Source organism: Paramacrobiotus metropolitanus, unplaced genomic scaffold (genome assembly GCF_019649055.1).
Source record: "Paramacrobiotus metropolitanus isolate TYO unplaced genomic scaffold, Prichtersi_v1.0 Parri_scaffold0000002, whole genome shotgun sequence".
NCBI lineage: Eukaryota > Metazoa > Tardigrada > Eutardigrada > Parachela > Macrobiotidae > Paramacrobiotus > Paramacrobiotus metropolitanus.
This window is the reverse complement of record NW_026570222.1, coordinates 3,038,819-3,061,717: the sequence shown is the minus strand read 5'-3', so window position 1 is coordinate 3,061,717 and position 22,899 is coordinate 3,038,819. Positions and strand designations below refer to the sequence as shown.

Here is a 22,899-nt window from a genome sequence, read left to right as displayed (position 1 = left end):
ATTGTAGGACGTCGTTAAAATGGCGCGCCAAAGCAATTCCAGATTACGAACGGAAACATCATGCAGCATAGGTTCATTTTTATCGGGGTGCATGCGCGTAGAACAACTTCACGAAAATGCTATGAGCCTTGCGATGTCAAATATAATTGTTCCAATATTTTTAGCTTTTTCTTTAAAACGTGTGTGTGTTTCGAGTTTTTTATAATATCATTCCATTCTTGAGACATTGCTGTAACGCGTAATCTATGCTCTAAAAACACTACATGCAGTGTGTTGGTTGGGCAATCCATGCCAGTTTTGACTGTTCATACATAGTATATTGCGAGATAAGGCCGAAATACTGCGATTTTGCAAATTCTGTGCAGTTCTGTCTGTTGTGTAGTTGGAATAATGGCAGAGGACCAGTCTACAGCACCCGTAACCGGCAATGGTCAGCATGTTGACCGTTTCCACCGACCGGCAACAGTGAGATTATCCCGTCCGTCCCGCACCGTGCAAGACGAACCGATCCAGCTAATCAGCATCGAATACCAGTACCATAATTCACTGAAAGCGCGACGTGCGGTGGACATGGAGAAGTTCTTGTACCAGTTGGGTCGTCCGGGCCGTTGGCAAGTCGGCCTCTGCCTCCTGCTCTCCATGTCCTACTTTATAATGGCCACCAGCACACTGGCGGCCATGTTTTTCACCATGTCGCCGGCGCAGTATATCTGTGACAAGGAAGTGTTTATTCATGCCACCACTCTCATGGAGACCGATTTCAGTATGACCAATGTAACCACCATGGCGCCGCGCTCTACTACTCGCTGGACGCGAAAACCAGTGGCGCGGACAGGTGAACGTCAGTCCAGTTACAGTTATACGATGTACCCCGACGACAGGCAGCAGTGTGTCTTGTACGCCAACAGCACAGCTGGAGGGAAAGGTCAAGTGCAGAAATATGAATGTGATAGCTGGGCGATTCCCGATGATCCCTTCGAAACACGGAGCATTGTCAATCAGGTAAGTGCTACTTGGTATTTCTCTCAAATAACGAGACTCAAAGTGCTTGTACATTATAAAATACAAAATATGCGTGTACGCTTTACCGGTCGAGACAAAGTGTTGGTGATCGGTGTTATTCGATGTTGAACTGCAGTTTCAGCTTCTCTGTGGAAAACACTGGATGGGACCATTATCGACATTTTTTTATTTTATCGGTACTGTATACAGTGTACCTTTTAAATTTTTTCATACAAATTGCAGTACCCGGTTATTAGACATTTGTTTTGAATAATGCTTTAACATGTAGCCATGCGTTGGCTTTGCAGGATGTGCTGTCGGTGGTCCGCTTAGTGGCTGGCTGAGCGACCGCTACGGGCGGCGTATCGTCTTTTTGCTGTCGGTAGCCATCGCCATCATTCTTGGCGTGGGAGCGTCGTTCTCTCCCAATTACGTCGCTTTCTGTTTGCTCCGTTTCTTTCTCGGTACTGCCATCCAGGCAAGTAAAAACTGTATCAGCATCAAAATGTTTTTACAAAATATATTTCCTCTGATGCACATTATTGAAATCAAGAGAAAAGGCCATTAATATTTTTTAAACGCCCTTTTCATTTGCAGGGTATCCAAGTGTTTTTCTGTCTCCTGACTGAATGGCTATCGTGCGAACACCGCGCAATCTTTTCCACTGCTGCTCAATGCTTTTGGAGTACTGGAATGATGTTTCTGTCGTTGTTGGCTCATCTGCTATCAGAATGGAAAATTCTACAGCTGGTTATAGCACTGGGTGGCTTGCTGCTAATTTTTCCTTACTTTTTGTAAGCCTACGACAAAAAACACATATAATTATGTATACGCATGAACGTAGCGTTCACGCTTATATTCTGAAAGAGTACTTTTGTAAGCCAAAACAATACACAAAATGTCAATATTGTTATTTTTAGTATAGTAGAAGAATCACTGCGTTGGTTGCTAGTAAAAAACCGCACGCGTGAAAGCGCGGAAGCAGCCGCGCGTGTTCTGCGATGGAACAGAATTGCCCATGACCTTTCCTGGGAGATGGAACATGAACTGCTGCTGATCGGCGCGAGTTTCCTGAATAAAGAGGGAAATGCCAAAATGTTTGGCCGTCCATACAGTTTATTCAATTGCTTTTGTATGGGATTGTTGCGCAAAACCTTTGCTTGCCTTCTTTGTGTGTGGTTTGCTCTGGGATTTGTTTATTACGGACTATCTCTGCCTATCAATGGAGCCTTTCCGCAGATGCCGCTAAATCTCATAATATGCGCTGCAGCGGAATTGGTGTTAAACAGTATCAGTATTTTCTTGTGTTTTAGGTAAGTCATACTGCGCAGTGTAGCGAAATACATACATAATTATGATGTTGACGTGTTCAGCTTTTATAAATCCTCAAGTGCAGTGTCCCCAGTTAAATGCATGTGCCGCTGTTAATAGTTTCTGTATAGCCGTTAATTAATCTTTCTGTACCGTTTTCTGAAGTGTCAGTTTTGCACATTTTTAAAGGATTGTTTGATTTACGCACTTAAGTTCACAGGTTAGGCCGCAAAAAGCCGTTGATGGTGATGATGTTTTTCGGGGGACTGATCTGTATTTTGAGTCTGATCATCCGCGGAAATGACCAGCAGTCGCACGTTGGCAAAGTCGTGATGACCTTAGTGGGGCGTGCCTGCATTTCCGGCAGTATCGGCATCGCCATGGTCTGGACTTGCGAACTCTTTCCCACGGTTATTCGCTGTTGTGCTCTCGGTGTGTCCATGGCCGCCTTCCGTTTAGCCGGTGCACTGGCAGCCTTGCTGATAATTTTTGTAAGTTACGGCTCGTGACATTCTCGTGTTATAACTGCCATCCTGTGTAAGTACGTATGCACAACCTGGGCGGATATAAATCATGACGGCATACTACGAAGAAATAAATATAAACCAGCAATCTTATATATAATTAGGCACATCATAGGAGATGGTTTGTTAGAACTTAGAAGCATTAAATTTATTCTGCTATAGGTATACAAATGGTTTCATGCTCGCTGTAACTTTTAGGAAGAAAATGGTTTCGAAGATCTGCCGATAATACTTATCAGTCTATCCGTTATGGCCGGCACATTTGCAGCTTATCCGTTGCCGGATTTACTGCACCACCGGTTACCCGACACGTTGCAGGACATGGAGAATTTAGCGGGATCCAGCGAGCTCAGCAACAGCAGCACGCAAACGAAGGACGAATCGTACATGCCTTCGCGTCGACAGTCGTCTGCTGTTGTTTTACCGTCCAATTAGTAATACCTGTAAAATGTAAACCAATGTTAGACATGTAATTTGCGCACGCGACTGGACTCATACAGTAACTAAACGTTTGTTCCTGGTATATCTTACAAGGTGGCAATGATTTTCTAAATGTGGAAAAATTGGGACTTCTTTGGCAGTGAAGGAATGAATCAAATTGTAACTAATAGCTATGCAGCCAACAATCTCTTCAAAATCATTATTATTCAAAATTTTCTAGTTGTTGATAAACAGGTAAAACCTTCCTAGCCCCTGGAAGGACTGATCTGTTGAGCAGGCAATAAATGGTTCTGTGAGAGAAAAATTGCAACAGTAAATTATTGTGAATTTCTGCAGCGCTCGTCATTTGGGCATGTGTAAATACAGATATGTCGAAAACTGTGCAATTACATGTGTAGGTATATTGTATCGGTTTTAAGCAGGTTGAGCTATGTTTTTCTTCAACATAAAAAGTGCTATTCACTCAGATCGGTGAACGCTATTTATCTGCAATAAAAGCGACAACTGCAAAAAAATGATGGATTATATAAACTGAAATCTGCAATACTAATAATATCTATGACTGTTTCCGGGAAATTTATTGAATACAGTACTTCATATCTTAGGAGCGAAGGAAAGCATAATAGCACACTATTACACTATTTGTACAGTTTTTAAATTTCTGGGAGTACGCTTACGGCTTATCTGCGCAAATGAAATAAATTCAGTTTAACGGTGTACCTGATCGAAAGTAACGTTTGAGATTGTCCTAAACGTCCTGAACACAATACAACTTAAAAAAATTTATGTACGTATGGGGTTGTAATTATAGGGCGGTCGGATGAGGGATACGACATACAGAATGATACAAGTAGATGATAGTTTAATACCCATGGCCAAATTTCGCTCTGTCAGTCTGATGTAGAAGTATCGCATTCATATAATACAACACTTATAAAACTAATTCCTTCGCTAGTTTGATTTTGGAAGAATAAAAGCTTTCTGTGATGTTGTTTTTTACTAAATTTCCTACTGCATCTGCAAAAAATCAACATTAATACTTCTACGGCAAACACCATGCGCCCAAGTGTGAACAACCGTACATGGCGCATCTATGCTGTGTGAGTACATAATATAGGTAATATTTATATTAATTTTTGCCAGCGTTTGCTTGCACCTCGATGCTTAGCGTCACATTCTTACCTATAAGCATAATGCGCCTTTAGGTACGGTTAAATAGTTTGTTTAACAGATTTTACGAGGCAGTCGCGACTTTGGTACGCATTTTTTTATTGTTTGCAAGGTGGCACATTTTATTGACTGTGTGCACTTTTCCACTCGTTTTGTGATAGGGCTGTCACCTGTGTATAGTCCGTGCGTAGTGACCGGCGTTCCTATGGCTCAAGCATGTTATTGGGTAAAATTATTACCACATTTATCAAAAAAATTCTCTGTACTCCGTAATGCATGAAGCGCCAGTATTAATTAGACAACTGACTCGTAATGAATTCAACGGAGCGCCGAAGTTCTGTACTGCCGGCTAACATAAGTGATGGTCGTGACCTTTCGCCATCTTACCTGGCTAACGATGCGCCGGCTAAGGATATTAACAGCAGAAGGCGATCACGTGCCGATTCCAGAGCCTTTTCTCCTACATCGCCACCGGTTCCCCGGAACACAAAGAGGAGACTAATTGTAAAAACCATACTGCAGTGACCGAAGACAAGGATCGCATGCGGCGACGATCACGTGCCGATTCCAAAATACTGGCGTCATCCCCCGTTGTGGCACCGGAACAAGTTCCACACAATCCCGTCATAGACGAAGAGACTGACCAACCGCGAAGACGGTCCCGTGTGGAATCGAAGATATCAGTACCGCCACCGGTCACCGAGTCCGAGACAGTAAAAAATCCCGCTGATGAAATGCACTTTGCGCACGGTCTAGATTCCTTACTTATTCATCTCGGCACACCCGGACGCTATCAGATTATTCTGTATATCATATCCTGCGCATTGTATTTTGTGATTTCACCCAACAATTTGGGGATGGTATTTTTTGCAAGTGTTCCAACGGAATATCTCTGTTCTGACAGCAGTTTTCAAAATATTTTGTCCGTCACCGGCAAAGATGTGATAGACAGCAAAGTTTTTGTGGAGCCGGATGTAAGGCACCAGTGTACCGTGTCGGCAACGTGGAAGGATCGTAAAGGGCAAAAGCATACGGAATATTCAGCATGTTCCAACTGGATTTTTCCCACGGTAGACAACGGAACCGAAGCGTCGACCATTGTTAGCCAGGTACTGAATCAGTGTACGTAGAGTACAATAAGTACAATATTAAGTGCATTTACACTACCCTAGAACTATTTCTACAAAAACATTTAATTTAACTGAATTAAGGTCGTACAAGTGGTGTGTTTGCATTTTGCGAAACGAATTTTTATTTTCGCAATAATTAACTTTATATACATGAAAACAAATACAGTCTGAAATTTTGGCGTTATTTATGTAGTACGGTCTGGTGTGCAGCGAGATATATAAAGGAAATCTTGCGACCACTCTCTATTTCATTGGTAAGTTTTGCTTCTACAATTTTATAAATGCAGGCAGTATTGGTTTACTGTAATTAATCACCTTGAAGGTACCATTATCGGTGCACCCTTGTTCGGATATTTGGGAGATCGATTTGGACGACGGTTAGTTGTCCTGGGATCCGGAATCTGCTGTGTAGTTGTTGGCCTGTCGGTAACTGCGTCGCCCAATTATATCGCATTTGCAATACTGAGATTTCTTTTGGGAATAGTTGTCCAGGTAATATACTATATTTTTCATGTATGCATGATATAAATATAAACTGGTTACGCGCGCTATTATTTTTCTCTGTGATTTTTATTAATTAGGGAATTCAAGTGTTTTATGTGCTGATTATGGAATGGTTGGCCAAGCAGTATCGTGCTCTGTATGGAACGCTGTCCGAATGTTTCTGGGGAGGAGGGGTTATAATTTTAGCGCTGTGGGGATATGTGTTCCCCAGCTGGAAAGCCATTCAAATTGCTATCGCTCTGACCGGTGCTGTAATACTTGTACCACAATTTTTGTGAGTGATGCTTTTCCAAATATAATATACCGCTGAAAATAAGAACCACAATTTTTAAATTCTCATTTCAGCTTGATGAAAGAATCTCTGCGATGGCTCTTGGTGGCGGGAAAAAACGATGACGCATCGAAAGCATGCGTCCAAGTCCTGGCTTTTAACGGGAAAAAACTGGACATACAGGGCCAACTGCATCTGGAAAATCAGCTGCAGCTTATTGGCAATAATTTACTGAAACAGGAAGAAAAACTGCATTATACTTTTGTCGACTGCTTTCGAACAGCAAAAATCCGAAAGGTCACCATTATCTTAATGTATATTTGGTTTTCCTTGGCGCTGGGATACTATGGATTGTCGTTTTCATTGGATCAGATGGCTGGACACACCGCTCTGAATCTGCTTATTGGTGGGCTGCTTGAGATGATACCGTATGCGTTCTGTGCTTTTGCAGTTACAAGGTGAAGCCTTTATACACGCACATAATTTTAAAAACATAAAATACGGATAAAAGATTATGCGCTGGTATACAATTGTGGAGCATATAGAGTCCTTGCATGTTCGTCTAATGGATGGCAAAATGCAACAGTTAAAGCAAATGATAATGCGAACCATATTTGGTATTAAACTGAAATATATGTATTTTAGATACGGCCGCAAGTATCCATTGATGGCTTTGAGCATCGTTTCCGGTATCTGTTGCATTGTAAGCGGGGTCATCCCGGAAGCCGGTGCGGGCGGTATTGCTCGAACTGTGCTGGCCCAGTTGGGCCGCATGGCCGTGGCCGGCAGCTTTTGTTCGGTTATCGTATGGACCAATGAGCTGTTTCCCACAGTGATACGCAGTAACGGGCTGGGAACGGCCATGTTTGGATTGCGGTTGGGTGGTGTTCTGAGTCCTCAGATAGTGTTGTTGGTATGTACATGTAATAAAATCTCCCACATTTATTATATATGACAGCGATTGCGCAGATTGTTGTTAACTTGGAATTAACCTCCAAATAATTGTTAATTATATGGCAATTACACAATATTATAGAAGTGTGAAGTATTCATATCGACAACTGGACTAGACCTTTTAATAGTTCATGGATTCATTCGGGAAAGTTTAACTCAGTTTCGCTAGAATGTGATACTTATTGTTTTAGGGTCATTATACATTTCGGGAATTTCCTGTCGTATGTTTCGGTGTCAGTCTTTTGATTGGAGCTGTATTGGCCTTCTTCTTGGAGGAGACATTGCATAAGAACAACTTACCGGATACGATACAAGACGTGGAACATGCACCCTCGCGGAAATGCTCGTCAGCGTCAGTGTCCAGCATTGAGTTTAAAAAAGACGTCTTCCCGACTCAGACAGTTTCTACTGCAGCCTCAATTAACGACACCTGCATCGGCTAATTATACGCGCAACATCTGTGGCACAATTACACCACCGGAAACCGGAAGGTGTTTGACGACATATTACTACACCTCACAGTCAGCTTATTATCTTGCATCGAGCTGCATCGGACTAATAAGATCGACCTGAAACAACTACTTATTGTATTTTTGGATACTTGCACAGCGTAATCATTGTTGTTATCGCTTTCGACAAGGTGTTTATGAAATTATACATCATCAAATTCGGACTAATCTTGCGCGCAGTCGCATACTAGCGCATATTTTATGCGGATTAATTACCGATATAATAACGCATTCAGTGTGATCACATTCAATTTATAATTCGTGAAATTAAAGTTGAACAATTACAAGACAAGCTGCTGTATTGATACTACAACTGCAATACCACCACTAACCACTATAATATACCACTAGTATCCAATACTACTATAATCCAATACCACTATGTATAATAAATACTGCGCACATACAGGCAATTTAATTAAATTTAATAAAACACTCATACATTATTTTCTCGTGTTCCTGCTGTTTAATTTCGTTATAGTTCAAGAATTCTTGGCTTACAACGAAACGGGAATCGGGTTACTTCCATAAAAGTTGATTTCCTTAGTTAAATTCAAGAATTCTTATTGTTAGTTATAGGACAGCTTCTGGTAATAAAGTTTAGGTTTAGCGTGATTCTCATATGCAGATACTGCACCTGCATGCATTTCGGAAATGAATTTACAGTATGCATACCAACACTGCTGGGGATCACGATGTTATTAACTTAATATACGATCTATCAATGATTTCTTCATTTCAAGCGAATTATGTAAATTCGAACTGACAGGAACGTTGCATATCCAGCGGCAAGCGAATGGCTGAGTCAACGCAGTGAACTGGCAGCCGGCATCAGTTTTCCCGTTGTGCATCCGGTCCAGAATGCAGATTCTGGGGCACACGTATACACGCACATCTGCAGCTGACGCTCATTGCAGCACTAGGCTCTGTAGGTAAGGGCATAAAAGCTCACTAGGATCACTAGGACATAATAATATTTATGTGTTCTCAGCCGCCGCACTTGATACTTCTTCCGCAGGTGTAATATATCGCTGACAGGTATACATGCGAGTAGGCGTACATGCGATTCGGTACATGTAGTAATGTATATATCGTTCATATGTCGGAGTACTTTGTAACTCGATCCATGCTTTTAAGTAATGGTTGCCGTAAGTCAACGGCGATTCGTGGGAAACTCGTTACACTGCCACGCCACGTTTACAGGTGGGTGAACTTTAAACTCGTTTTCCGAAGCCGTCGGTTCAAGTGTTATGCTGCTGCACCATGCTGCAGAACTGCTGCCAACAAGGTTGCTGCAATGTTTTGACAATTTTTTCCCAACAGTGCACACACTCCCAATGTGTGCGAATCGTTTTTAGAAAGCTTTTTACATCCAGCTGAATTGAATACGGTACCGGAAGACAAGATTCTGCAGTATGTTTGGACGAGGCGATCCCAATTATGGGCCAACAGGCGAATCAATGGAGCCGTATGGCAATAATAGCAATCAGCTGCCACCAACAGGATACTACAATCCAGCTGGCGTAGCGCAACCGCCCGGGCAACGCAATGCGCATCCGCAAGTGAGTATGCAGTAAACAGACTGATCATGTCATGCGAATTATCAATAATCCATATGCGTATTATTGATTTCAACACTGCATTATGGATATTTAATTTATCGACGTTCGTCGTCCTGACATTGATTTCCCACCTCCCGTGGTGATTTTTAATTATACAGACCGTAATAAACATATCTGGTTTTTCCTCAAAGGCTGTGGCCAACATCTATCAGCAACACCAACAGCAATTGCAGCACCAACACCAACAGCAGCTGCAACAGCAAGCCCAATTTCGCCAATATCAGCACATCCATCACCAGCAGCAACAGCAACACCAACAGCAGCTGCAACAGCAGCACATCAACCAAATCAGTCCACCGATTCCTGGCACACCATTGGGCCGCGGTCTGCCTCCTTCTGGGTATAATTCGGCTGCCAGTCCTTTTTCTTTCTCGTCCATGCAAAGTCCCCATCCGCTGTTGGTTCACCGGTGCAGCCGTATCAGACTACAGCGCACTATCCCAATCCAGGTGAGCCTAGTCGATCACAGTAGTTTTCTTGGATGAATTTGTGTCGATGAAAATGAAACCACGTTTTCCACTTTCCAGCTGCGTAGATTGTGAATTCTCATTTAATTTCAGCTCTTTCGCCCGGTGGCAACCTGGGCTCACCGTCGGGGTACCCACTGGGATCCCCGTTGATGCGCCAGCACTCTGGCATGTCCCAGCCGTCGTCCGCAATGCACAGCATGGCCCACTCGATCCCCAGTGTCGCCTCGCCCATCCCACCGGTAGCTGCCTCGCCTTCCAGTTATCAGCAGCCTTCCCGTCGCGGCCACCCTCCACCATGACGACGGCGGCCTTATCCCCACCACCTCCGCCGCATCATTTTGATCGGCCGACGCATCCCGTTCGCAGCGCTGTGCTGAATGGGCCCGCGGTCAGCAGTGCGCCCCCGTGCCACCGCCCGTGGCCAAAACCCCGGTGGAGATCCCCGAGGCCCCGATCGTCGAGGAGCCACTCCCGCAGTATCCCACTCCCGAAGAGATGGAGGAGATGGCCGCCACAGTGAAACCTCTGATCCCGGAAGGCCTGCTGAATCGGGTGTTTGCCAAGGCGGGCGTCGCGTTTATGGACCCGAAGATCGGGTCGTTGATTGCACTGGCCGGGCAGAGCATCGTTGCGGATATTATTAAGGATGCGGTGGCGATTAATAAAGACATGCCCAAAGCGAATGATCGTGTGTTAACGCGAGCAGCCTTAGAGAAGGCGCTGCAAGACAGAGGCCTGAAGCATTTACCTCCGGATGTTTCCACGCTTAGATAGACGGAAAGCATTTTGTGATGTGGATTGATCTCAGTTTCCCTTGGTTATGGAATCTTTATCTTTATTGTAGTCTTCTAGTCCTGACTTTACTAAAAGTGGCGTGTGTTAATGCAGGATTTGGCTTGCCGTGTCGGTTTGGAGCAGTGTGTTGTTCTTGAATATTTTACAGAATGCTATTGAATTATTACAAAAACTACTGCAGCGTAGTTTAGTTCGCAGTTGTTACGAGCAAAGGAATACTTTTAGACCACATCGTCCGTTAACAAAACCGTCCGCAAAAAGACAACACAATTTCCGAGCTTGCCTATGCTAAATATGATTTACGAAAATGTTTGCCATCCATGCAAAAACCGCAAAGCACACCAGTCATAAAACAGGGTAATTTCACGAACTTCTGTAGTTGTAACACTAACGAACTTCTCCGATGACGTGTCTGCGAATGTCAGTTCGCTCCATGCGATGACGAAACCGGAGTATTCGTTCCTCAATTCTCTCTAATGCCGCCCTGGTTAGCACTAAGGTCTCATGTTTCAGCATGCTGTACACATTCAATCCTAAAGAAAAGAAATTAAGTTATCAGATCATGATTGCCGAAATAACATAAAGAGATTCGTATCCGGAACAAGTAGTCTTCATACACGGACAAAAAAAGGAAACAAAATTTAAGAACTACTGATCCAGCCGAACTAAGTATTCATCCATCCATCCGAACTAACTGAATCTTTAATCCTGACGCAGTAACAACTTACCATAGACGGGCATCAAAGTGAAGCTAGGAATCTCAGCGCAAGCTAAGGCGATATTCGTAGGCATAATGTCGGTGCTAGAAAAATAACCGCATTAAAACAAACATGTTAAGCATAATCTAAGAATCAACACTTATAGGAAGCTCTTTCTCACCTTTAATACGGCTAAATTATCTCAACGATTCCAGATTTCAAATCAGTTAATTTACAACAGTCAATCACTTAAAAAAAAACTAAACTGCATCGATAGTTTAGTATGACAAACCAGTACTAGTAATCGAAGTACGTAAACGACAACAGCACATAAAAACCAGAAATCTTTTAACCGGTACTTACTCATCAACAAACAAAATAGACAGCCCCCAATTCCGTTTCGTGGCCAACGCTTGAATGTACTGTAAGCAAGAAACGTAACTTTAGCCCAAAGATATTTACATAATATGTGTACATAAAATGTTATGATCGTGTGATTATTGACGTTTCTTTATCAAAACACAAAAGTTCGTTCTCAAATAAGGTTCCCATAAACAGAAACAATTTCCACCGAAATTGTCCGAAAAAAATACGAAACAGAACTGCCACTCCTTTATTTAAGCTATCTTTACCAGTCCAGTGTTACTGTTAGCAGTAGCTTCCACCAAGGGTTAGAATATTCCGCATATTTTAAAGAAAGACGTTTCTCTAATACAACGCTTTTATAGTTCATACTCTTTTCAGCAAAACTTAATAATTTTTTTCACCAAGACCTTAGATACTCACCGTCGGATCCTCCGAAGGAATATCAAAAGATTCGACAACATGAAGATCATTCTGTGGAGAATAATGACACGAAATTAATCCAGTCACTTACTACGATTAAAAGATGCTTTCTAAACCGTCTATTCTAAATCACGCTGCTTACCTGCGCTAATTTTACAGAGAGGGTACACTTCAGTCCTTTTAACTTGGCGTCCTGAGGCAATAAATAGAAAAAACTTTTGGGACCGCGAGGCCCTTTGGATCTACCACCTGAAACATAAACAGATAGCATGGTTTGTGATTTAAAATATTCGAATTCTGAACCTGGCAAAACTGCTCCCTAACTCTTTTGTCCACTATATGTTCAAATTTGAACTATCAAGCGGTGTGCCGGCGCTTGCAATCATTGTTATCTTGGTGGCTTTGCCAATTAAAAAAAAACTTTTTTGTCCACTTAGGTAGTGAAATGAGTTCAAATCAGCAGTAGTACAAAACCCACCATTATGCCAAAGCGGAGACCGAATACTTCCATGACGTGCTCGACCGGTCCCCTTCTGCGGCCATGGCTTCCTTCCTCCGCCGGGCATTTCAGCTCGATTACGAGCGAAAGTGTAGTCCTGTTTACAATCATTAATAATCAGTTAAAAACACAACCCGTACGACACTGCCGTGTTGTACTACAAAACCCCGCAGCTACCTATGTGCACAACATCAAAATCAAACTACAACGACTACAGCCATCATGGTCATCGATAAAAATCATGAAAAAACGATATTGGGCAAACTTACGATTGTGTTGTACAGCGACTGCCATTTCACGTTTTGGTGGATAATATCAATCCTAAAATGAGAACACCATTAGAGAAAAGCCTGTAAAAAAGCGCCGAAAATACACGATAGCTGCGACGAGAGTCAAGTATGCACCTAGGAAATTGCGCAAATATTTCGGGATGCAGCGGGACCAGCCCCGTTTTGTGGTTTTCGATTCTATCCAAACTCTCCAGCCAAATTTCGCGTGGTGTTACATATGGCGGTGGGTAGGCCAGATTTCTTTCGGTTACCGGAATGCCAGGAACCGAAGATCCCGATAGCGAGTCAGACGCATTCGGGGACGCCTCTGTAGCAACTGGTGCAGAGAAGTGAAGCATTCGTGCCGATGTCAGTGATAGAGAACGCGGCACAGTGGAAAATGGCTGGGTACTTCGCACTGCAGCAGGACAAAAAACAGATAATCCTGAATCCATTCCCGCAGTCGCAATCCACTGATACAACCGCGGTATGCATCTGTGGAGTGCCATTCTACATCACCGTTGACGATTCATATACAAAAATATGCTGACTGGACAACCGGACAAAACTATTCCTCAGATAATCCGGCACAACCGAATGGAGCTCGACTCAGCTCGGCGTTCGGGATTAATGTATGTATCCAGGGCTAGAAGTCAAGGTACAAGATTGCAGCATTGATCCAAAACGAATGTTTTCAGTTTTCAAAAATTACCCAATAAGTCGCACACTGAAACTTAGACAGCGGCTGCATACAGCTGGCTGGCTGGTCCTGTGGCCTGTCGCACACCTAACCTCCCATTGGGTGGACAGCTGTGGTAATACAGAACTGTCATTTTTCTTTTCTAATATTTATTTACTTAAATTTAATTTTTGAATTTTCATGTCTTCTTATGGGCACCACATTTTATTAGTAGACCGCGTGCGATGACAAAGTGCCGCTCGTGGCAAAATTCAAAAGGATACGAAAATTCAAATTCCGCCCCGTGCTCGATTGGCATTTTCAATTCATTTTGGTCTGCCGTGTCAGTTTCTTTACACAGCCGTGCGATTTGCAACGCCATAAATGAGCATGATTTGACTGTAAAAAAATTATCCGCTGTCTGAATTGTACTAGTACTCGTACTAGTACAACAGTATTATTCGTGGTTTTTTGAAAACATACCGACAGATACCGTTTGTCGTTGTTGTAACTTTTGTTTAGCCTTTTCTGGCTTTAGTTTTATCTACTTGATTATTATAAAAAAAACTGTATTATTGTACTGAAACAGGCAAGAGCCATAAAATTCGGTCTGCAGGAAATCATGATTTAGAGGCTTAGCAGGAGCTGGTGTAACTTGGTAGCTTGTTAAAGTAATGAAAGATCAAACCAGGCAGTGTCTCCACTGCATTTCAACAACGTCTTTTTATACTAGGCGCTGTTTTGATGTTTGATATTCAAATCTTTTCATCGCATTCGCGGATAACCGCTTCGGGGAGTCCCCTTTTATTCATAACACGAAAATATGAAATTCATCAATTGACCCGGAGAGTGGAGACACCAGACTTACGCATACGTAGTCTAAAATCAACATCTAATTGCCTCCAGAATTTCCCTGCTGATTATAAAAGTCTACAGCACTATGTACTTATAACCTGGGATAACACAAACTTTCTTAAAAGAAATTCAATAGCAACACGCATGGCTTCTCTAGCACGGCTGAACGGTAAACTTTCTTTCGGGATAGGATTCGTGTTCTACACTTCTAGTACACAAGCAAGAACGAAAATAAATGCGGATAAATACGTATATAGTACGTAGCTGGACGTTAAAAGGAGATGGCAATTGCGACTGCATTTTGGTCATGCCAGTCATTCCGCCCTACACTGCCCCAAGCCCCCCAAACGAAAATGCCAAAAATCGAAGTTTTTGGAATCTTCAGAATCGGTCTGCCAGAGCGGAAATTCCGAACGCGACGAAATTCCGAGCGCGACGATAATTACCAGCCAATGGCAGCATTCTCGGGGTGGGCATGAATTTTAATTTCGGCCGTCATTTTCATTTTCGACTGGCATGTTCATCCCGCCCAAGAAGATCGCACTGGGCACAGTGAGCAGCTGTGAGCTGATTTGAGCAAATTGGCAACTATTGGTTGACGTTTTTGAATTTTGATATTGGTTTCGAATAATTTATTAGAAATCGGATATTATTATTAATGTCTTTCACCATTGGTTCAGTGAATTGTGAACTGTTAAACGTCGTGGTTCGTTATGAAATCCTCAAACGATTACGACAAAAACCAGCGATTCAGTGACGATCGTGCGATGGGCGACCGATCATTTGGGAATAACGTGTATGGCGACAATGATCGTTCTGGACTCGCGTACTCGAATCCGATTGATTTGAGCGAAACAAGTCCCCGAAGAGGATTTCCGGGTGCATCTGGAGGACAGTACCAGCAGTACGATAAACAGCAACCCAATGCGCCAAACTGGTCGTATGGCGGCGGTTCTCCGCCTGATCAGGAGCGAACCCAATTTTCCAACTATGGCGCGGAGCCAGATTCCAATTATAAAATGACAGCGGAAGAAAATGCCATTTTGAAAGAATGTGCCCGGGAATCCACCATAAAGCGATCGCTGCCATTTGCTGCGGTATTTTCCGCACTTACCCATCTCGCAGTGAAAAAGGGCTATTTGTCAGCGCATCCGAAATATGGATCAATGTTCAAGGTAGGTTTTGAACGCATTTTTTGTGTGTTTGAGATAGGAAAAAATCTCGGTTGTTCAGTGCCTGCCGTAATTTTGTGTACTATGTGGTTTTTCGGTATTTTACGGAGGCGATGATTTTGTCGTCAGGTGGATTTATGTTTTATTTTAATGGTTTATTTAATATTTCATGCTAAAATCAGTAAAATGAAAAATGTTTATGCATGCTTCTGATTGCGTTTTCTAGGTATTTGCTTCCGGCTTTACTGGGTACCTGCTCGGGAAACTGAGCTATTACAAAGAATGCGAAGATAAATTTTTGAGCCTGCCCAACAGCCGCGTTGCCGATGCCATCCGTCGTCGGCGCCAGGGCAAAACCGGACTTCCACCGCCTCCGCAGCAGCCGTATCCTGGTGGGAGCGGCGGATACCGGCCAGTCCAGCCCACAACACCGCTGTATGGCTACGACAATCAGGGGCCGGCGCGATCGGAACGGAGCAGCATTTACAACGCTGATGACCACGTGAGTAGCCTGGATATTGACTCCGAAAAGAACACCTACCAGGAAGGCAGGGACCCGGAAATGTTATCGGAGCGCTCATTTGATCATGGCCGAGAGGAGGCTTCGCGTCCCAGCGCAAATTACGATGATTTACGACGCCAGCATCGAGATGCCTACTTCCGCCCGCCCCAGCCCCAGCCTCGACCGGATGACCGCAGCCGGCCTAGCGACGCTTAGTGCTTTTGGAAATAATGAAGAACAGAGATGTGTTTCAAATTCAAACTGCATTTGTGCTTTATTCGTAATTTGGTTTTTGTGGTTGCTTTTATACGAGTAACGAAGTAGGTATGCACTCACTATGCAGTATGCTGTGGCTCTAATTCTGTTTAGGTTTTATGTGTTGGTGTATGTCTCGGACGCCTTTACTTATGTTAAAACAGTGCCATTCAAAGTTTCCTTTGACAGTTCAATTATTCCATAGGTTTAGCTGAGCTTTAAATGGCGTAAATGCGCATTTTAAGCAGGCAAGTTAAGAAGGTGAAACCATCCCATTACTACCGAAACGATGCACAGCTTCTGGAATCCAGATGCTGTTTTCCATAATGCATACTAATGTTCCAGACTTCCAGGTTCAGACTGTTCAGCCATGATAGTTCAACATACCAGACAATAGGCAAAACGAAATAACCGTACGCGCTGAGAACAACCACATGCGACGTTCGGGTATCGGCCGAGCGCATCGTTTCCGCTTGGTCCCTTGGAGCTTAACAAAATGCTGCAAACGCCTGAGCATGCGTCGACGTGGTACACTGGTAAACTGATAACACTTAACAGGAAAAGTAAAGATTCAGGAAAAACAAATTTTATCACAAGACAGAATTCCCAAATGCACCTAACCGAAGAGCTATCTCGGTCCAGAGGTACTCTTCTTACTTAGCACACTAATTAAATCATCAGGCGCTTTTCCGGCAGCTTCTTCGTCACTTGAATCGGAGTCTGAGCTATCCAACACATCCAGCTCTTCTTCTGATTCACTGGAAGAATACTCGAACAGCCCCAGGTTCTGCAACACGAACGCACATAAACAAATTCTATTTACAGTATTTTTGACTTCAATAACAAAAATGTATTCAAGGTAACTACGTCAAACCTGAATCATTTAATCAGCAAAGGATTTCTGCAGCATTTTTATTACTGCACTCACGAATTCAACGACGGACTCCTTCCTTCACACTCTCAATGTTAAAGCGATCGGCATTATCGGTGCTTTTCAGGCTTTCTTCCAGCGCTTCAGCAGAGTTCTTCATTTCGGGTAGAAATTTTTTTAACCGATCCATCATAATTTGCCCTGCCGAAATGAGGTGCGATTAGAAAGCAAAGAAAAGTGAAACAAGTCATCTACACTACAGGCGTCCTGTCTATCCTCGTGGGAAAGCGTACAACTGCAAATCGTAAACTAACTCGATACCCTAGCATTCTCATAAGCAGAGTCCAAAAATTCACAATTACTGTACACACCAGTCTAATAATTTTATTAGCCAGAGCACGTCGACATACGCATATCAAGTCGCAAAGAACACAAACCTCGCTTTTGTAGCACAACACTTTCCGCCGCAAGTGCTCTGGGATGTGTTTCGCATGGACGTTTGTTGATCAACAGCATGGATGGAAACGTACTTCTTCCACCAATGTCAAGCTTCTCGGGTTTATTTTCTGGATTACTGGCCATGTCGAAGGAGATCAAGCGAGAATAATGGTTAGGAATAGGAACGAACAGTCCTAACTAAACCCACAGACTCAAAATAGTCACAACTCATACAAAACCAAAAGACCGCAACGAGATATCAGACTTACTGACATACACTTAGTATGGATTCTCGCGAATTTGAGAGACGATCGCTTCGCGAATATATGCCGACGGCTTTTTTAAACAAACCCTTGGACCTTGATGAAGAAGTTTCAGTTTTAACGTTTAACCACAGAAATTAAAAAAAGTTTTGTTAACATTAACTTCTCTACGAGTACTGCAATAATTCATTGTAAAAGTTCAAAATTGTCAAGAAGCAAGCCTGCCAGCAGCCAGCAGTTTTATTAGTTTATTTTGGGGAACCCAGGACTGCACTGGGCCCCCGCGCCCGCTAGCGGTTGACGTACTAGTAGTCGCCACCCGGCAAAGAGTGGCTTGATTTTAACATTACAGTAAGCTTGCGCCTACGGTTGACTACGAAATTACTTGTACAGTATTGGACTCGTTGGGTAAAAAAAAGACCGAAACTTACGGCATACGGTCCCCTTTAAATTTAACATTAATACCGGGCGTTACGGGGCATTTCGGGATCGAGTGAAGAAAGGTAGGTCTCGGGTCTTGTCATCCAGAGAGCCTGCCCATCTCCAGTGCGTTTGTTCCGAGATTCTGGGCGTAGTACTTCTCGAAAAGCTGCGTGCAGTTGCACCTGGTTATCCTACTTCGTAGTGAAATTCTTTACACTAAACTGACTCACGGACTTAAACGAAATAGGTTTGCATGTGTAAACAGTAAAAGAAAGTAGATCGTTAGCTGGTTAGCAGTCGAGTAGTTGTCATAACGTACGTGGTACAGCAGTATTGCACTGCGGCTTCCTGCTCTCCGAAGCTGTTCTAAGATCGGTTGTATGGTGTTCTGCCAATCTGCGAGTCTGCGACATCACATGTTGAATTCTTTTGTAGGAGCTCTCAGTCTACCGTCCGAAGATGGATTTCCCTGTGTTTGAAATTCGTTTCCCTAGCAGACCCAACAGCGTGGTGCGTTTCCTACTTACGCCGAGCTGCGAATACGAACGGCAGTCTTTCCGCGTGTTGCGAATTTTGGTGCAGCGACACATTCCTCGACATGAATTTTCTCTGATTTGGTCAAGTACGGCAAGATAAACTTCGGAGAATCAGATCCCTAGAGACTAGAGATACATGAATGATACTTGGAAGTTAATGTTATCGTGTTGCAGATAATGGCACACTGTCGCTTTGTGATTCTCAGCTGGATCTCAATCGGGCTGTTGATACTGTGCTGGCAACTCGGCGCAAATCCGACGAGGATCCCACTGTGGTGCTGGTGGTCATGGAAATCGCTCGGGCAGAATTATTTCCTATGGCACCTAAATACAGCAAAGCCGTGGTGCATTTCAAGAAAAAAATGGAGAAGCGAAAGGCAACTCCTTTGTCGCCGCCTGCCGTTAGTAGCAGCGCGGATCTCTCTGCGGAAGGTTTGTTAAAAATAGTGCACAGTTCAAAAGTTTTGTATAAAATAATATAAAAAATTATGAAGATTTAAAAATTATAGAAAAATTTCAAATTTGATGATAGGTAATATCTAATTTACGCATTTACATATTTTGTCTTTCACGGGGTCTAATTAATAAGCGATGTCAATAAGTCAGTATTTATCGTTAGTACGAGTACCACGATTGTTAAAGGTTGCTACTGATGCGATTTGTTACGGAAAAGTCATGGCGGTATCACTGAGTATTAACCAGAAATACTTATTGGGGGATATCCAAGATGAGGGCTAACTAATAATCTTTGGCTACCGAACAGTTAATTGTTGGAACATTACCGTTTATCTTATTGATTTTGTCATTCACAGATGTCGTTGTGATTTCTGACTGCGATGCGAACCAGACACAGTCGCCCGGTCGTAGGGCCAAAAACATTATCAGATAATTCTCCCCGCTGTGCTTCCAGTAAAAGATGGTGGCATCGGTATCTGGAAAAGCGGCAAAGAACGGATGCGGTCGTCCTACTGCGGATTCTTCGATGATTTCTGAAGGTTTGTGGCACAGAAATGCGAAGAATTCGAGCTCAGTTAATAGTACGGAATACCAGTTTATGGTAACTGCCAACAGGTTAACAGCTAACAGAAAACAGTGCTAAAGGATGAATTCCACTAGTTGTTTTCTCATGAGAACAGACGTGTTGACTGCTTTCCATCCAGAAAATTTGGGAAAAGCAAATTAGAAAAAAATGATATAAAAGATCTATGTTCAAATTTTACTATTTATAAATCGATGGTTGCTGTTAAGCTGCATTTTATAGTAAACTGAAGAGTGGTTTAACTAACTGTGCAGTATAATAGTATTCTAAGCTTGTGTTGCTTCACCCTAAAGTGCTTTTACCGGCTTCGTAGGTGCACTCAGGTTTTTTGGAAACCGGTAAAAAAAATCTGGCTAAACGAAAGAACAAGGAGACGGAAGATTCGAAAGTTTGTCAGTATTGCGGTCTTGAACTGCACAGCAAGCAGAGCAGAATTCGTCATGAAAGAATCCATACTGGTTGTTTCGATTATAATTATCGTTTCCTTATTTGAGCACCAATGTAACCAAAGGCGTTTCAGGCGAGTGCCCATTCACGTGTGAATTGTGTGGAAAAATTTTCGGTATCCTGAGCAACTTCGTTCACACAAAAAGAAAATCCACGGTTAGTCAACGCGTAGGAAATTATAGGTTTGGAGATTAAGAATTGTATTTTTAGATATCGGTACCAGCATTGCCAGGCGGACTCTGGATCAACCAAAAAACAAAAATCTGAAGGGATTAAATTCTTTTAAGAAACCGCAGGCGGTGTTTTCGTCCAAATTTTCAAGAGTTCCTGGTGTAAAAAAGATCATCAAAAAGAAAAATGGAGGCGGTAAGTGGAAATTGATACATAGTTGATACCGTGTTATTTTATGTGAAATTATGTGTTATGAAATCGGAAAGTGAGAACTAGCACATAACTACGTACAGGCCCGTCTTGAGCTTTTCGGAAGGGGGGGGGCGCACGGCCTCGGGCCAGCTGCGCCAGTTGAAAATGGCCTGAAATTTCCCGAAAATCATAGAAAAGTGGCTCAAAAAAGCCACTTTTCTACAATTTTCTCTTGTAATTTTCGAATTTTTTCGCGCCAGCGCCAGCTGCGCCCGCTCCCGGCACGCCATTTTCCCGTTTCTTCCCTCCGAAAGGGGGCCTGACTACATAGGACTGTATGTACTGAGTTGTTATTTGGAAGCTTGAAGGAAATGCGATTGCGGTTTGTTTGATTTGCAAATTCGTTAAGTTCTGAACCGTAACTTCTGATGCCTTGACTTGATTACAGTGCAGTTTTTGGTGCGGTATTTTGCAGCTCCAGTATGTCCTTTGTGTGGAAAAGGTTTCTATAGTTTCGGAAATATGAAGAAACATCTCAGAGATATTCACGGCAAGGATGTTTTTAAACGTAAGTGATTCTAGTGTGGCTTTGAATTTGGTGAATTAAGTGTTGAACTGGTATGCATTCATACATTGGGCTTTGGTGCTTCATCGCAAAGGTTTTTGGAAAGCTTTGTTTGTTTGCAAAGTTGTTTTCTAAAGTTCAAAGTATTTCGATAAATAAATTTTGATAAATAATCAATTTAAGCAGCAGTTTTCATAGGGTTGTTGCGACCCACGGTTGTGATAATAATGCTTAATTTTATCTTGTTTCAGGCACCTATAATAAGAAAACGAAAGCTTATGATACTGGAGCGACCCATGCGCTTGATAGTTGTTCCAACGATGACAACGTTTCTTACGATCTTCGAAAAACGGTGGGCAGGGTGTCCATGGCGGCTGCTCTGCAGTTTTCCCATGATTCGAATGCCCATGGTAGGTGTGTGTCACTTTGGGAAATACGGTTGTTGACGATTTGTTTTTAGGCAATCAGAACTTTTCGTGGAAGCAGCATGGTAAAGATTTCAGTGCCAGAAACAAAATGCTCCTGCAGATGGACGAGAAACATGGTAAAACCGTAAAAGATAGCACTTATGCTAAAATATTGTCCAGGTTGTAATTGTTCGACTAACATTTAGCAGTCACTGAAGATGATTGGCAGTCGAGTTCTGACTCCGAAGCTGAAGTTCCTCAACCGGCGCAGACGAAGAAGGCGAAGCGTACGAAGAAGGAGAAGCATGAAAAGCCTTCCAGCTGTAATTTTTAGTTTTAATAGGTTATGGATATTTTTGTAAAAGTTGACACCTTGATTGCGTTGACTTTGAGATATCTTGTATTATTTCCATAATAATACAGATTTAGATTCACATTGGTATTATTTTCAGCCAACCGTGCTTCGTATCTGTGGAGACTGATTTGGCGCCTGCTGGATAGTCCGATGTTTTGTCCACGTGCGGTCCGATGGGTTAATAAGAAGAACAAAGAGTTTCAAATCGTAGATAAGGAGATGTTGGCCAGGGTGTGGGCGGTGGAGCGGGGTCATAGTTCGGATACCGTGTCCTTAGGCGTTCTTAATCGGTGTTTTAAGTAAGTTTTTGATAAACTGTCAGCTTTTGTGCCTTTAACTTCATCACCATTGCATAAACCATGTTTTCTGAAGGAACGCTTGCCGCAATAAGCATATGGTGTGCATCAGCGGAACCCGTTATGTTTTTCGTTTTGGACCAAACGCCACAAAACCGGTATGATTTCAGAAAGGGTTCTTAAGATGGTCTCACATAACCCACCTTTGTTGTTTCATAATTTTGCAGCATTATTGCGATTAGCCATTTTTTCAGGCAGTTTTGTTGATAAATTGATCTTTTTTGTACAGTACTGAAAATGACAGTTCGCGGTTTACGATTTTTGCGACGATGTGTTCAATGCTCAAGCTTAAACTGCCTTGTAATTTTGTAGGGAATTGTTTCTTTGCTCACCATGAGAACTTTTTTGTTGTAAATTTAGGTTGTTTAAGCTCAAATTGAATAAAATTTCGTTGTTACCGTATTTCAGTACTTATGGT

At 42.7% G+C, this 22,899-nt stretch overlaps 5 protein-coding genes and 1 long non-coding RNA gene across 10 annotated transcripts; 4 read left to right on the top strand and 2 right to left on the bottom strand.

Moving 5' to 3' along the window:
- The first annotated feature begins 75 nt into the window (after window positions 1-75).
- LOC129589327 (uncharacterized) lies at window positions 76-8,088 on the top strand. Its single transcript, XM_055484036.1, has 14 exons — window positions 76-1,002; window positions 1,139-1,199; window positions 1,311-1,480; window positions 1,600-1,796; window positions 1,923-2,315; window positions 2,534-2,804; window positions 3,036-3,251; window positions 4,871-5,557; window positions 5,772-5,832; window positions 5,901-6,070; window positions 6,160-6,356; window positions 6,428-6,811; window positions 6,999-7,266; window positions 7,499-8,088. Exons 1-14 carry the CDS (start codon window positions 391-393, stop codon window positions 7,748-7,750), a joined length of 3,939 nt encoding a protein of 1,312 aa, XP_055340011.1. The 5' UTR covers window positions 76-390; the 3' UTR covers window positions 7,751-8,088.
- A 958-nt stretch (window positions 8,089-9,046) lies between these two features.
- Window positions 9,047-10,932, top strand: LOC129589318 (myb-like protein Q). Its single transcript, XM_055484024.1, is given in 5 exon segments — window positions 9,047-9,378; window positions 9,570-9,831; window positions 9,834-9,887; window positions 9,999-10,190; window positions 10,249-10,932. Coding segments are annotated over 5 exon segments (1,089 nt in total). The 5' UTR covers window positions 9,047-9,231; the 3' UTR covers window positions 10,683-10,932.
- LOC129585039 (39S ribosomal protein L4, mitochondrial-like) lies at window positions 10,849-13,669 on the bottom strand. The gene is made up of 8 exons (XM_055477554.1): window positions 13,091-13,669; window positions 12,956-13,007; window positions 12,666-12,783; window positions 12,330-12,436; window positions 12,188-12,238; window positions 11,765-11,823; window positions 11,432-11,505; window positions 10,849-11,236 (listed from the first exon to the last, which is right to left on the bottom strand). The coding sequence occupies exons 1-8, from the start codon at window positions 13,462-13,464 to the stop codon at window positions 11,091-11,093; spliced, it is 981 nt and encodes a 326-aa protein (XP_055333529.1). The 5' UTR covers window positions 13,465-13,669; the 3' UTR covers window positions 10,849-11,090.
- A 1,145-nt stretch (window positions 13,670-14,814) lies between these two features.
- On the top strand, window positions 14,815-16,607 carry LOC129584742 (OCIA domain-containing protein 1-like). The gene is made up of 2 exons (XM_055477057.1): window positions 14,815-15,664; window positions 15,888-16,607. Exons 1-2 carry the CDS (start codon window positions 15,203-15,205, stop codon window positions 16,377-16,379), a joined length of 954 nt encoding a protein of 317 aa, XP_055333032.1. The 5' UTR covers window positions 14,815-15,202; the 3' UTR covers window positions 16,380-16,607.
- A 13-nt stretch (window positions 16,608-16,620) lies between these two features.
- LOC129584752 (uncharacterized) lies at window positions 16,621-18,210 on the bottom strand. The gene is made up of 4 exons (XR_008689915.1): window positions 17,997-18,210; window positions 17,727-17,925; window positions 17,347-17,490; window positions 16,621-17,205 (listed from the first exon to the last, which is right to left on the bottom strand). It is a non-coding gene; the product is annotated as an uncharacterized LOC129584752 (long non-coding RNA).
- A 178-nt stretch (window positions 18,211-18,388) lies between these two features.
- Window positions 18,389-22,883, top strand: LOC129588747 (ETS-related transcription factor Elf-1-like). Of its 5 annotated transcripts, none has more exons than XM_055483122.1 (13): window positions 18,389-18,493; window positions 18,849-19,035; window positions 19,124-19,381; window positions 19,762-19,944; window positions 20,312-20,446; window positions 20,509-20,591; window positions 20,646-20,801; window positions 21,274-21,366; window positions 21,615-21,773; window positions 21,824-21,907; window positions 21,977-22,093; window positions 22,223-22,424; window positions 22,498-22,883. In XM_055483122.1, exons 8-13 carry the CDS (start codon window positions 21,321-21,323, stop codon window positions 22,583-22,585), a joined length of 696 nt encoding a protein of 231 aa, XP_055339097.1. In that variant the 5' UTR covers window positions 18,389-18,493; window positions 18,849-19,035; window positions 19,124-19,381; window positions 19,762-19,944; window positions 20,312-20,446; window positions 20,509-20,591; window positions 20,646-20,801; window positions 21,274-21,320; the 3' UTR covers window positions 22,586-22,883. The 5 variants fall into 5 exon arrangements, with proteins under 5 accessions (XP_055339097.1, XP_055339120.1, XP_055339089.1 ...); XM_055483145.1 differs by having other exon boundaries at window positions 20,302-20,446; window positions 21,980-22,093; XM_055483114.1 differs by having other exon boundaries at window positions 20,302-20,446.
- Window positions 22,884-22,899: the final 16 nt, after the last annotated feature.

Excerpts from the sequence above, each read along its gene's own strand:
- LOC129585039 (XM_055477554.1), bottom strand. The coding sequence starts at position 13,464 with ATGGCACTCCACAGATGCATACCGCGGTTGTATCAGTGGATTGCGACT. Across the intron at positions 13,008-13,090 it reads ATATTTGCGCAATTTCCTAG|GATTGATATTATCCACCAAA; the intron begins GTGCATACTTGA and ends TTCTCATTTTAG. Across the intron at positions 11,506-11,764 it reads TCTATTTTGTTTGTTGATGA|CACCGACATTATGCCTACGA; the intron begins GTAAGTACCGGT and ends TTATTTTTCTAG.
- LOC129589327 (XM_055484036.1), top strand. The coding sequence starts at position 391 with ATGGCAGAGGACCAGTCTACAGCACCCGTAACCGGCAATGGTCAGCAT. Across the intron at positions 6,071-6,159 it reads TTTTGGGAATAGTTGTCCAG|GGAATTCAAGTGTTTTATGT; the intron begins GTAATATACTAT and ends TTTATTAATTAG. Across the intron at positions 6,357-6,427 it reads ATACTTGTACCACAATTTTT|CTTGATGAAAGAATCTCTGC; the intron begins GTGAGTGATGCT and ends TTCTCATTTCAG.
- LOC129588747 (XM_055483122.1), top strand. The coding sequence starts at position 21,321 with ATGAAGAAACATCTCAGAGATATTCACGGCAAGGATGTTTTTAAAC. Across the intron at positions 21,774-21,823 it reads CCATGATTCGAATGCCCATG|GCAATCAGAACTTTTCGTGG; the intron begins GTAGGTGTGTGT and ends ATTTGTTTTTAG. Across the intron at positions 22,425-22,497 it reads GTTCTTAATCGGTGTTTTAA|GAACGCTTGCCGCAATAAGC; the intron begins GTAAGTTTTTGA and ends TGTTTTCTGAAG.
- LOC129584742 (XM_055477057.1), top strand. The coding sequence starts at position 15,203 with ATGAAATCCTCAAACGATTACGACAAAAACCAGCGATTCAGTGACGAT. Across the intron at positions 15,665-15,887 it reads AATATGGATCAATGTTCAAG|GTATTTGCTTCCGGCTTTAC; the intron begins GTAGGTTTTGAA and ends TGCGTTTTCTAG.